This window comes from Octopus bimaculoides, chromosome 6 (genome assembly GCF_046866305.1).
Source record: "Octopus bimaculoides isolate indiv1 chromosome 6, ASM4686630v1, whole genome shotgun sequence".
Classification (NCBI taxonomy): Eukaryota; Metazoa; Mollusca; class Cephalopoda; order Octopoda; family Octopodidae; genus Octopus; species Octopus bimaculoides.
This window is the reverse complement of record NC_142933.1, coordinates 34,022,687-34,036,983: the sequence shown is the minus strand read 5'-3', so window position 1 is coordinate 34,036,983 and position 14,297 is coordinate 34,022,687. Positions and strand designations below refer to the sequence as shown.

The following is a 14,297-nucleotide window of genomic DNA, read 5'->3' as shown; positions in this document are numbered from 1 at the left end:
AAAAGACGGGAAGACGACACTTCAAAACGGCGTTTTTTTTTTTATTGTCGTTTCAATTCGTGCGGCACCCATATCTCAAGTATTTTGTTTTTCCAATCTCTTTCAAGTGGTTGGAAATTGTCGCATACGTTACGTCTAATTCAAAGGCAAGCTCTCGAACAGTTGTGCATGGATTGGCTTCGACTAAGGCTCTTAGTTGATCGTTGTCAACATCCGATGACCGACCACTACGCTTGCATCTTCAAGACTCTCGTCACTGCTACGAAATTTCTTGAACCACTATTGTGCTGTACGTTCATTAGTGGTTCCTGGGCCAAACGCTTCGTTGATATCGCGAGCTGTTTCAGCAGCTTCTCGGCCTAGCTTGAACTGGAATAACAAAATTGTGCGAATTTGCTTTTTGTCCATGTTGTATTCAACGTTCCGGAAAATGGCCTAATTATTCAAAAAGAAAAAGAGTAACATAATTAGATAGAGCGAAAAGCGGGCTTTAAAATGATATAATGATATATAAAGTCAAAGTAATTTATCGAAAATTAATTTGAAAATACATAATTTAAAACCAAAATTTAAAATTCCGCAAGAACTTTCTTGACAACCTAATAGTTAAATCTTGCAAACTCGGATTCGAACCTTTTTATAGAACGTAATAATCTAGAGTCAAATGAAAAGAGAAGTTTTATTTAGGGGTTTGTTTGAGTGTGCCAATGTTACAATTGTGACTCTTTATATATGCCGCTGCTATTATTGTTACGCCTCATATGTGCCACTGCTATAATTTTGACTCTTTACATATGTCCCTGCTGTAACTGTAATACTTTATGTGCTACTGCAACAAATGTGACATTTGTTTAATTTAGAAACACGTTTTAGAAGTAACCGCAAATGTAGTTTATAAATAAAAGAAATGTCTAGTAACCATAAATATATCGTTGTGCCGCAAATGAGAGTGTTTTTGTTTTTGCAGTAGGGAAAAATAGACTCCAAGATGGAGTATATTAAGTGAACAAACACAAAGATCGGATCTAATTCGCAGATTTTACTTTTCTGGTGGTTAGCCAAATATTACAGCGTTCTCATGTGACACGAATTTATTTCTAACAATGATACGAGGCCACAGATTTCTGGGGATGAATATAAATTATTCGTTTGAATCCAGTAGTTGACTAGATATTTATTTCATCAACCTTCAAAAGAATGAAAGCAAAGTTGACTTCGATGCACTTTGAACGTAAAACGTAAAGGGCCGAAACAAATTATCAAAAAGCATTTTGTCTGGAACTATAATGATTGTGCAAGCTCTTGGAAATTGCCAATATAAACTCTTTCTCGGGGATACAAAGTAGTGCCTAAAGAGCTCGTTTTTAAACATATGTTGCTATTGACCTAACCCCCAAATAATCCACATCAACGCTACACATACATACATACATACATACATACATACATACATACATACATACATACATGGCCCACAATGTGTTTGCAACGCCAGTACTCATACCAACATTTAGACTGCTTGACTGGATGCTTGATGAGATCCGATCCATCGGTGTGAAAACCCACAAAATACTAACAAGCACACATAGTTTCTACATAAATAGTGACGTAGATCACCTCTTTTTAAAACGGAAGCAAGGCGGCAAAGGCATAACATCGATCCAAAATACCTTTGAACGTCGTTTCATATCCCTTCGATTTCATCTTTTAACCACTAAGTGTCGAAGTGAAACCCTTGACCAAGTTTGCATACATGAGGCTGATAACATCATAAGACTTGGAAGGCAGCTCCTTGAGCAGCATTCCTTGTCTGATGACCTTAAATACATGCCCAAAGAAGTCGCATGTCTCTATCGCAACGTATAAGATGAAAAAATGAACGTATATTAGTAGAAGACCATGCATGGATATGTTAGTAGAAAGCTCCGAGATGATAGTAACATTGATCACCAAACCAGTCTATCATGGACCAACAACCGGATTTCTACCTCCCACTTCCAAGGGTGCGCGTTTGAAATCAAGGAACAGGCAATATCAACCAAATAGCTGATGCACAAAAGGGACAGAGATGTGGGAAAAACAGTAAAATGTTCCAACCGATGCAGACTTTGTGGAGTTCACACCAAAGATGTCACCCACTTCATAAGCAGTTGTCCGAAAATGTAATCACGTAATTATCTACCGATGAGACATGATGTTGTAGCTAGGACACTGTATAACGAGATCCGTCGAAAGGATAAACCTGAGAACAAAGAAATAAGAACCCACAGTGTGGTAGAAAGGATAGCCACTCACGATAAAAAGGAGTATTGGTGGAATGTTCCAATGAGAATCTCAATAAAATGTAAGCACAACAGATCTGATATAATGATTTGTGATAGAGAAGAGAAACTGTGTACGGTTGTGGAAATTAGCTGCCCAGCGGATGTTTACATAAAGCTGAAGATCAGTGAAAAAGAGTTATTGAGAAATCTGCAGTTACTCTATTTAGATTATAAGTTCAGGTTTATAACTCTGATTATTGGAGTACTGGGATATGTAACACACTGCTTAAATACTAATCTTGAGAAATTAGGCTTCTCAAAACCAGAACGAAGAAAGCTGATTCGAAGACTACAGATCCACTCCATCACAGGAACTGTAAAAATCTATCAAACTTTCCGGAAGTTTATCATTTTAGTATATATGAGCATGTCTAGATAGGCAAGTTTATGCATAAGAAGACATAAAACAAAACACAAATCTGCACTATACATGCATACATACATACATACATACATACATACATACATACATACATACATACGTACATTCATATATACATTCCTATAAAAATACCCTGTTGTTGATGTTGAAATTCCAATGAAGGAACTTTGGATCTAGGTTAGAAACTGGCTCTTTCTCTATTGGCAAGAAATCTTGAAACAAAACATACATACATACATACATACATACATACATACATAACATACATACGAGGTGGTTTCAAAGAGTTCTTGGACTAGTTCTGTAGCGCGCCAACCGATGGCAGTATACGATTGCGTGCGTAGCGAGAACTTGCAGTGACCTTTATGAGGCAGTGTGCCGAGTGACACCGCTGTTTACTTCGCAAGTTGTGAAATTTGTGTTTTTGTGATCATCTGTATGCTGTATTCTGCTATTTTTGTCATGGACAAGAAGTTAAAACAAAGATCCAACGTGAAATTTTGCGTTAAACTTGGTAAATCTGCAACAGAGGCATTGAGTATGGTTCGGCAAGCTTACGGCGATGAGGCAATGGGTCATAAGCAATGTTTTCGTGGGATCATCACGGTGACGGGAGTTGGGTCTACGGCTATGACCCTGAAACGAAGCAGCAGTCACCACAATGGAAGAGTTCTTCATCTCCACGACCGAAGAAAGCAGGACAGAGCCGCAGATCAACCAAGAGCATGCTCATCGTGTTTTTCGACATCCACGACATTGTGCAGGGCCAGATCGTCAATCGACAGTTGTACTGTGGCGTTTTGAAGCGTTTGAGGGAGGACATTCGGCGAAAGCGATCTATGGAGTGCGAAGAATTGGATTCTTCACGACACCCTGTCATCGAGATCTCGTCACTCGTGAGTTTCTCGCCGAAAACAACATGGTATCGCTTCCGCACTTGCCCTGTTCGTCAGACTTAGCACCTACAGATTTCCATCTCTTCTCTAAGATGAAAATGTAGCTAAAAATCGTCGCCATTTTAACACCGTTGTCTAGATCCAGAGCGAATCGCAGAAGGTCCTCGACTCACTTCCGGAAAACGACTTCCAGGCCGGATTCCAAGAGTGGCAGGAACGCTGTGACCGGAGTATTGCTGTGCAAGGTAACTATTTCGAAGGACATAATGTTAAAACTTAGTTAAATAAGTTATTTTCTTATTAAATATAACCAGTCCAGGAACCTTTTGATATAATCTCGTACATACATAGCATACATTCATGGTGACTGCCTCATCTCATCAGATGATAGCCGTCTCACTACCTACCTCAACCTCTTTTACTCGCCTTTTACGACAGGCAGAGGAATCATTGAGTCTGTTCTTCGGCATGCTGGTCTCTACAGAGAATAACGGACCTAGGAATAATGGTAATTAAGGGGTAACTCCATGCATCCTACAATCACATAACTCCCGAACTGGAGTATCACAATATGGTGAAAGTCAACTTTTGACTGAGTAAGACCACTTCCTTGACACATTTCACTCTAAGAAACAGCTCAGCTTTGCTCTCCTTATCGTCGAGGATATTGCATATGGTTTCTAAGGCCTGCAATGGACATACAAATCATTCTGCAACGACTGCAAGTCATTGTCCTTCCAGCAACACCCCGAACAACTACTGGATATTGGGTCCTACAATGCTGAGGAGTCCACTGGTTGACTCACACACTTTATTACACAAGATATTCGAGAGAACTTGTTTGATATAACATTGTAAACGGGGTTACCTCCATGACCAAGCTTGTGGCTGAGTAGGTCTGTCTTTATCAAACAGACCACGACCGAACAGGTAACACGACCGAACAGGTAACACGACCGAACAGGTAACACGACCGAACAGGTAACACGACCGAACAGGTAACACGACCGAACAGGTAACACGACCGAGATTGCTTCGTGCCCTTCTTAGGGAAAGGGGTTAACTTGTTGTTTTCGAAATCATTAAACTCCAGTAGCAATCAGATACCTCACAGATCCCTATCTAATGCAAAATCTTCCTAGATTTAAGTGTCTTTAAGATTGTCTTTGAAACTCTTGCGTGGATCGCACTGGGGGCATTATCTTTGCTCCAGATAACCAAACAACAGCTGTTTTCGAATGCAAGTATCATTTAAATGGACAAAACAAGCAAACTATTTCAGTTGGTGTTTCATAATCATGGACTTGATACTCGTCATTTTTGCTAGCTACAGTGCCCTCGAATCAGGCATATGAAATTTCCATAAAATCTTCAGGATATTACGCAAGCATGGCTGGTGCAATCGCTCGAAACATTGGATATACTAGCGGTAGATTGTCCATGTTTCACACTCATAAAACACTGTTGTCAAGACACATACTCGATAAATCTCAACTTTTGTTTCTAATTTGAAGTTCAATTGCAGCCTAGGCCTTGATTTAAGCTTTCCAGATTTATCACAGGCCTTAGAAAGTCTTTAACTGACCTCGTCAAGTGTATTATTAAATTTTGATAGTGTGCTACTAAGGTAGACGGACGTATCAACGACTTTTAATTTTTTAACCTTGACATATATCGATGGTGGGATATACGACTTGCCTGGAGTTGGTTATAACATGCCAATCACACACACGTGCACGCACGCGCGCACACACACACACACACACACACATGTACACATATACATGCGTACGCACGTATATGGGGTATATGCATACAGGCACACACATGTAGGAGAAGGATGAAATAAAGATTCTTCTCGAGTCATATAGACATATAGGGCCGCTTTCTCAGTTTCTGTGGCGCAGGATTACTAATTTTTTCTGACTAAATCGGTGCTACGTGAAATGAAGTGTTTTGCTTAAGAGTAAAACGAATCGCCCGGTCCACAAATCGAAACCTCAATCTTACGCTCATGAGTCCAACACCCTAACCACTAAGCTACGCACTTCCACACACGTACGCGCACACACACACGTACGCGCACACACACACGCACACACACACATACACACACACACACACACACACACACACACACACACACACACACACATTGTATAACTCTATTCTTAGTGATTTAGAGATGAGGAGCAATAACCTGTGGTTGATATTTAACCCTTGGTCTGCTCCAGTCGACCAAACCTATGAGCATGATTAGTTCCCATTTTTTCTAAGTTTAGGACTGCCTTCTCTAAAATATTCTTCCGTTTGTAAAACACTAGAGCATAATTTTGGTTAGTATTTCATAAAGATTGAACGATTCTATAGTGTCTCTTTCCTGCTTAATTGAAGGACATTAAATACAATTTGCCCAGAAGTGCATGTTTTTGACATAAATTAGAGAAGCTATAGTTTAGTGCAATACAATTTTGGGGAGATCTACCGGTTTAATTTATTTAAGAAGAGGTCTCTAAGATTTATACCTAAGTGTTTTACCTGCACTATATACAGCACCGTGATTGGATATACGAATAAACTAATCGCTATTAAATATCATCGTTTTGTATTACCAAGGGTAGCGATGACTCAGATCTTAATGCGAGAAGTCACTGTTAAAGTACGAAAGGATGTCTTCACACAATCACAATAACTTTTCATCCCTGTGTGGGTGTAATATTTCTATAAAACTTTAACAAAGGAGGAAGGAAATGATAAATTTCTGATCATTAAAACCTCACTGAAATCCAATGTAATCCTGTACCAAAGTGGAGCAATAACTAATCAACTCTGAAGATTTTGTTTTTGTTTTAAGTGGATGATGAGAGAGCTGCCCCAGGCAGGAACCTGCTGCATCTGGTTTTGTTATTGATACAAATAATGATAATGGTGATGCTAATGATGAAGATGATGATGATGATGTTAATGATGATGATGATGATGACGACAATGGAGATGGTAGAGAGGACGAGAACGAATATAAAAACGAATATTGTAATTATTATTTTCATGATGATGATGATGATGATGATAAGGATGGTGATGATGATGAGGATGATGCCGACGACGGCGGTGATGATATTGATGGTGACTGGTTGGTTGTGGTGATGAGGATGAGAACAAATATCATCATTATTCATTATGTGAATAATTATTTCATAGAGGGATAAAGATGATATTTGTAATTAATTTCTGTTCTTTGTACATACTTATTTAAATTATTTTTGTATAGGTCTGCGAGAAAATATAATTACAGGAAAGCCTATAATAGACTTAATCCAATTAGTTGATAAAAACGTAACAAGTAGAAACACGTTACTCCTGTTGGATCGATCACTGAAGATCATTAACTGAAACTTTCTCTCCACTGACTCACATACGTCATCAACATATGGTAACGTATACATATATTTACGCATTCATATATATATATATATATATATATATATATATATATATATATATATATATATATATATATATATATATATATATATATATATATATATATATATATATATATATATATATATATATATATATATATATACATATATATATATATATATATATATATATATATGGTAGTTGTCTTCTCCTTATGCAGAGTTTCACCACCTCCTGTATATACGCCTTAGAACCATCTTGGTATCTGATGTGGCTTTTTAAACCCACATAGATTGGTTATCCGATTTAGGCAACAAAGAGCTGCAGTTAGGTTCTGATCTTTGTGGATCTTAAAATGTCTTTAGATTTGCAGACCTTCTGGCATACATTGCATTGAAAGGTGTGTACAGCCATATAGGCACTCTAGTTGGTGCGGGTTCGTTTTCCATGGATTCGGAAATGAGATTTGACCCCAGCAAAAGAAAGACATTTAGACAGGCAGATAAATAGATAGATAGACAGATATATATATATATATATATATATATATATATATATATATATATATAGATAGATAGATAGATAGACAGGCAGACAGACAGACAGACAGACAGATAGATAGATAGATAGATAGATAGATAGATAGATAGATAGATAGATAAATAGATAGATAGATAAGATAGATAGGTATATGAATAATTATTTCTAAGATTCTTCTGAATCCTAGTACCTTAATGCTGAGGACATCTAGTGAGGGTCGAGATCTGCATATCTTTGTGCATACCATATACAAGCACACCTGTATATACCCATAATATATGGATATATTCATACACATACACATACAAATATACGCATACATGTAAATATAGATGTGCATAAAAATATATACTCTTGCATGCCGACATGTAGTTTCACTTTCGAATGTAAGTTCCATATCCAACATAGGGAAGGTACCAGAAATGGTGTTTGCATAAAATAAGAACAAAGATGGGACAGTTGTTTCAGAAACGTTTTTCAGAAACGTTTTCTTATTAATGAATAATTTGATTACATCATGGAAAAAGAAAACCGTTTTCTTCAGGTGAATTAAAAATTTAAAATTTGGACCCCTTAATGCTCTACCTCGTGCGGCTTTCTGCCGCCCGTACTGTTAAGAAACACTGCGTTCGCCAACCGACTGCGATGGCGTGCCGCCGCCGGGCTTGACTGGGCCACCGACACCGCTCCGCAATCGATGCCGCAACCATGCTGTGATCGAGGTGAGCCAGCCAACCTCAGACGCGAAGGAGACCGGCTGCAACAGCAAACCCGAGCTTCACGTGGAGCTACGGACGATAGCTCGGCACCGCCGCGTTACCGGAATTTTAATTTTTTAATTCATCCAAAGAAAGCAGTTTCTCCATGATGTAATCAATATATATATATATATATATATATATATATATATAACGTTTCTGAAACAGCTGTAATGCTGTAATGGGCCTTTAAACCATTATATATATATATATATATATATATATATATATATATATATATATATATATATATATATATATATATATATATATATATAAAACCACCCATCCATCCATCCTCCGTATATGTGTGTGTCTGGTGAACTCCCAGGTATCATGAGCTCTAATTTCCAACTGAGTATACTGGGGCCTGGGGCAACATGAAGGAAGTGCTTTGCTGGAAGACTCCATGTAAGAATCAAATGCATGGTCTAACAATGACAAGACTATCACTCTAGCCAATAGACCACACACTTTCACACCTTATATAAGGGTTGATTATATTCTAAATAACAATCTTTCTCATTAACTATAAGTAAGTATGGTTGGACCAAATCTTACAGATAGTCCCGTATTTGATATACACGTAGATTCTTTAATATTTATGCTGTTTTTACAATGTATTTTGTGTATATATATTAGAATTGTATTTTACACACGTTCTTTTAACTGTCGTTTGATCATTTCTTTCGCTCTTTTATCTTAGGGCCCTGAAATTGTCACGAGGTATTCTTTTTCAATGACTAAGCTTAGGTTATATTTATTCCTCACGTAATTGTAAACTTGTAACTGAGTCTCTTCAATATCCCAGTAATTTCAAACACTGTCTTGTACTTAATATATAGAATAACTAATTAGAGATAGATAATATTAGTTTTTCTTTCACGTTTTCCTTCTTATGCTCTGACCCGATGTAGTTTGTACTACATCAAATATCTTATGTACCTTGTAATTCTAATATTTTAATGTTTTCATTATTTTTATTTTATTATTTCAATTCAAACATATTTCAGTGATGTTGTTCCTGGATCTACTTCTTCTAATCAAGTTAACAGTGGGTGTGCACTGTTGGAAAACTTCCAATTTAACAAATAATAAGGATATGGTTGTTGCCAATAAGAATATATTAAAAACTCCTGCAAAAAAGAATACAACTATTTCAGACGGAGAGAAATATTCGAACAGGTTGCTAAACAACCGGAAAAGGATTTCTTCAGATTTGGAAATATTTAGAAATATCTACGTAGATATGGATATACACAATATAAAACAGAAGCAATTAATTTTCGAAATATTTTCTAAATTCTGCAGAAAACATATGAATTGTCAAAGAAACAATTTAGATCAAAGATCAACTGAGGAAAAGATATATTTTTGTAAAAAACAACTGCAAAATAAAGTGCTAAAGTCTTATAATGGCATCAAAGACGACTTGCAAGTAAAACCAGTCAATAAACAAATGATATATTTTCTAACAAAGAACAGCCAAAATCTTGTGGAAAGATTTCAGGCTTATTATAAATATAATTGGACTTTTCAGATTTGTTCTATATTTACTGCAATGCTCAACAACAACTTCCGAAATCTTAAATTTAAAGTACAGGATTTCGGCACTGCCAAATCAACGCTGAAGCTTTATTTTTTAGATTTAAAATTTTTGGAAAACAGAGCAAAATATATGCTAGACTTCGATTTGATGCTAAAGAAGAAACAAAATATCAACTCAGACTCTGAAATCCATCCTGGGTTACCGGATTTGGAAGAAGTATTACCAAATAATGTAACAAACTTTCTGGTGACAGAAGGTAGCAAGAATATAAAACCACCCGAATATTCCAAGATCAGTATGGCACCCGAAAGTCATGAACACATTAGACTTACAGATACAAAGGTATTTGTAGATGATGCTGGTAGCAAACACTTACCAGAGCATACAACACTCGGTATAATAGAAGCGTCCTCGAGTAATAACGTGAAATTTATTGTCAATCCTGGTTCACCTGTAAACTCCCCAGGAAATACTAACAAGCTTTCTACTGGAAAAACCTCTCAAGCGTCTAGTTGTTCATTTATAACACGCTTACTCACAATTCACAAACCTATTCACCATAGTTCTATTCAGATCAATAAGAATCCTTCATTAATGTTTACTAGTAACCATGCAACAGTTCTGACATCGAATAAGGAACAACTGATATCTGCTCTTCAATATAAAATAACTCTACCAAAATTATTGACACTTTTATTTCGGAAGGAAATTTGGAATTTTAAAGAAACAGCATTCATTCCGAAACACAACTACGAAGTAATCTTATTGCCAAAGTATTCTTCCCTAGTTTCAAATATTTTAATTCGTTTTGGATTTCGAACGAAGTATATATCGTTCATACTGGTCAACTGTAGATCTAATCTCGTTCATCGAAAACCAAAAGTATTTTGGTATTGCAAAAGTTTCAGATATGCAGATCGTCAAATCAAGAAAAAATCAAAATACATAACTATCTTAATCACTGGTAGATTCTTAGTTCTTTTTCCAATAACTCGTTTAATTTTCAAATATAACACCATTCCATTTATTTCTTGGACAAATTCGTACTCAAATTTTCAGAAACCAGTTGGAAACAATTCTCCATTCCGGACTAGTCAATGTAAATTTTCAATCAATTTATTATTACTTCATTATAGATTAAAAGTTTGTCGAATCAAGTATTTAGAGGAAATATTTTCTTCGTTCACCGGCAGAAAATTATTATTTAATGCTAAGTCAACTAATTCTGCTCTTATTCACAAATTGATAAAAAGGGATTTAAAAGACAGTCAGCAGTTAACATCACAAAAGACGAAACAGTCTTTTTCTAACGCGTCCAACGACCCAACCAATACAGATTTGATAACTTCGTCCTTGATTCACTCCTCAGCTGTGGTTACATCAAAAGAATCCACAACACAATTGCGTTCTTCAAAGGAAACAATTTTGGGGTTTTCTAATATTACCGAAATACCAAAGCAGTTGGAGAATGTTAATTCCTCAACGGTAAATTTGACACAAGCTGTTGATGTAAAGAAAACATTTAACATGGTAGATATTATAATTCAACCAGCGATTTTATTTACTGGAATAATTGGCAACATCATCTCTGTTCTTGTCTTTAGATCGACAGAGTTTAAAAACGAAGTGGCTTTTTATATACCTGCGTTCCTTTCTACAGTTGATATGTTTACAGGTATAATTGTATTCTTTGACAGCGAATTTTACATTTATTTCTTTGGAGGGAAAATATCGAACCTAAATTTTACCATGTGCAAGACATTTCATTATCTGAAAGTTTTTGTCAAATCTACATCGGCTTGGGCAATTGCTATGATGTCAGCAGAACGGTTTATTGCGGTCAAGTTTCCATTCAAAGCTAAAATCTACATCACAAAATACAAAGTTATGACTGCAGTGGTTGTTTGCTTTCTAGTTGAGATAATGCTTAATTTCTCTCAGCTCGGCATGAGGTCCTATGAAAATGGCCAATGCATTAAATCTAACCAAAATCGTAATATTTTGGTTATACTAATAACGATGCTTAACGGGTGGCTTATTCCAACATCAACCACTGTCATACTGAATATATTAATTATCATCCATCTGAGGCGACAGAGCAGGATTCGAAATACACTCGCACGTGAAGATAGAAGTCAACAATTTCGACAGATTAACGTCATGCTTTTTACCATAATACTTTGCAAATTTATCTTTGAATTACCACTAATGATACAACATGTATTAGGGTGGGTTCGCTATGGATTAAGTGATCTTTTAGATAGTGTATTTATGGCCCTTGGTTTTGCACAGCATTCTATAAATGCCTTTTTGTACAGTTTTGTTTCAAAATCTTTCCGTTCTGTAATTTTGAGCTGTTTTCGAAACAAAAACTAAGTAAAGACAACATATTAAAAACAAACGCAATGAAATATTTAGTATTCTTTTGTGTAGTGGAAATAACTGTTTGCTGACCTGAAATATTTGCAGTGGGTTTGTGTATACGCTGGTATTAAATCGCTGAAAATTATATATTGTTGTCCAGTTTAGAATATGATATGATTGTCATAAATTCAAGGCATATATTGCTTTGTAGTCGTGAGTTAATTAGTAAAACGTTGTGATGAAATTCTGTTACAGTAGAAGTAATGTTGCGATGACAAGGTTTTGATATGATAATGAAGCGATTGTGATGTCCTACTGGATATATCAAGGTTGTAGAGAAGGAATCTTCAGGTATTCAATTATTGCCAGAAAAGGGCAACTAAAATATTACTAAAACATAAAAATAAACCTTATAATGAAAGGAAGCAATAGGTAACTGCAGTAAACTTTAAAACGAGCCTGATTCTGATAAACTTTGACGTCTGCAATAACGTTTGAAAATGATGACTGATAAAATGTAAAAAAATGTGATAGGATCAGTTTAAAATACATAAAGAAATGCAAGACTTGCGGTTGTGATTGCTGAAAAATAAGTGAGCAAGATAATTAGGAGAACATAATTGAGAAAAAGAATTACAGAAAATTAAATGAATTTGAAGTCATTTTTCAACAGATTCAATATATCATCGATTACTCCAGTTCACCTAGATATAAGATGAACAGGAGTAATAGATGTTATATCATTGCAAAATAGATCAATGAAAATCTTCAATGATATCAGGTAATTTTGCATGGTTATTCTTTGTGAAGAGCAACTTAATCTTTCTCAAATTACAGCCTACCAAATTGAAAAAGGAAAACAAATTAGATAATGTAACCCTTTATTCGTAGTATCTCAAAGAAGGACCGCATGATCTTAACTGGAGCTAGACAACAACAACAAAAAAGATATTTTGTCAAGCCCATGGGTAGTTGACTACAGCAAGGAAGAATTATAAACAGCTCTTCAATGTTTTAGTTATATGTTTCGTATGGGCTATCTGAAAACCTGCGCCAGCAATGATATCCGACAAAGTAATCTACTAATCACCGTGAAGAGGAACAGTAATGATAATACAATAGCGTTCAGATTACGTAGATGTGCTAAAGCTACATGCAATAGATATGAGTTTACTGTAGCATCAGACTTACACCTTAACAGCAACACAAAAATCAAGGAACTTTATAAGGAAGACACATGAAAGTAATACCTAGGAGTGAAGGGAAGAGATGACATAGAGGATGTAAAACTTGTATTTTTGGCTGTGAAGTTTTGTATTACTGTGATCAGTCACCAAGATGGCGCATCGCTGCAATAGTTTTGTTGTCATCCATTCATTCCAAATAGCTAATAAGCAGGTGAAATTTAAAGGTATCCTTTTCATCTTTCTTAGATAAATTAGACAATAAAAAAAATTCTTCTTAAATGTAACGCAATCCTTAAATAATGTAAGACATATATCAAAAGAGTTTTGTATGCTGTGGTAGGAGCTGATGTGACATCTCCACGTAATTGCTGTCGTACCATTTGCAACTTCTTGTAAGTCTGTGGTAACAGACTGATAATTTCGCTAGTTTTCAATTGCTTATTATTAGTAACAATGTTTGTGCCAAGCTGATTTAGGCTCATTCGGTTCCTTAGCCAATAGTGCTCGGGCTCCTATCTGTAATAAGACCGAATTAGACACTGAGAAATATTTCGATGCATTAAAAAAACAAGTAAAAAGGCACCTCTTTTACGTCGGTAAATACGGCACACAGGAGACATTCAAATACTACTGCAAAGATAATCAAATCATGGACTAAGACAAATGAAATACTGTAGAAATTCAAATACATTCAAACGCATCAGATACTGTACTGTACTATTAATAAACTATTGTCAATAAAAACATCATATTGTTGGTATTTCTCTTTCGATATTGTGTGGTGGTGGTAATCAGTGTCGACCTGATATTCTGTGCCGACATTATATTCTGTATGATATTCTATATTTTGCGCTCTTGGAATTTTATTGAA

General features: G+C 35.8%; 1 protein-coding gene across 1 annotated transcript; it reads left to right on the top strand.

Moving 5' to 3' along the window:
* The first annotated feature begins 9,361 nt into the window (after positions 1-9,361).
* LOC149135007 (uncharacterized) lies at positions 9,362-13,447 on the top strand. Its single transcript, XM_089353734.1, has one exon. The coding sequence runs from the start codon at positions 9,429-9,431 to the stop codon at positions 12,249-12,251; it is 2,823 nt and encodes a 940-aa protein (XP_089209860.1). The 5' UTR covers positions 9,362-9,428; the 3' UTR covers positions 12,252-13,447.
* Positions 13,448-14,297: the final 850 nt, after the last annotated feature.

Bases quoted from the DNA above. Each gene is read 5' to 3' on its own strand.
- LOC149135007 (XM_089353734.1), top strand. From the start codon at position 9,429: ATGGTTGTTGCCAATAAGAATATATTAAAAACTCCTGCAAAAAAGAAT.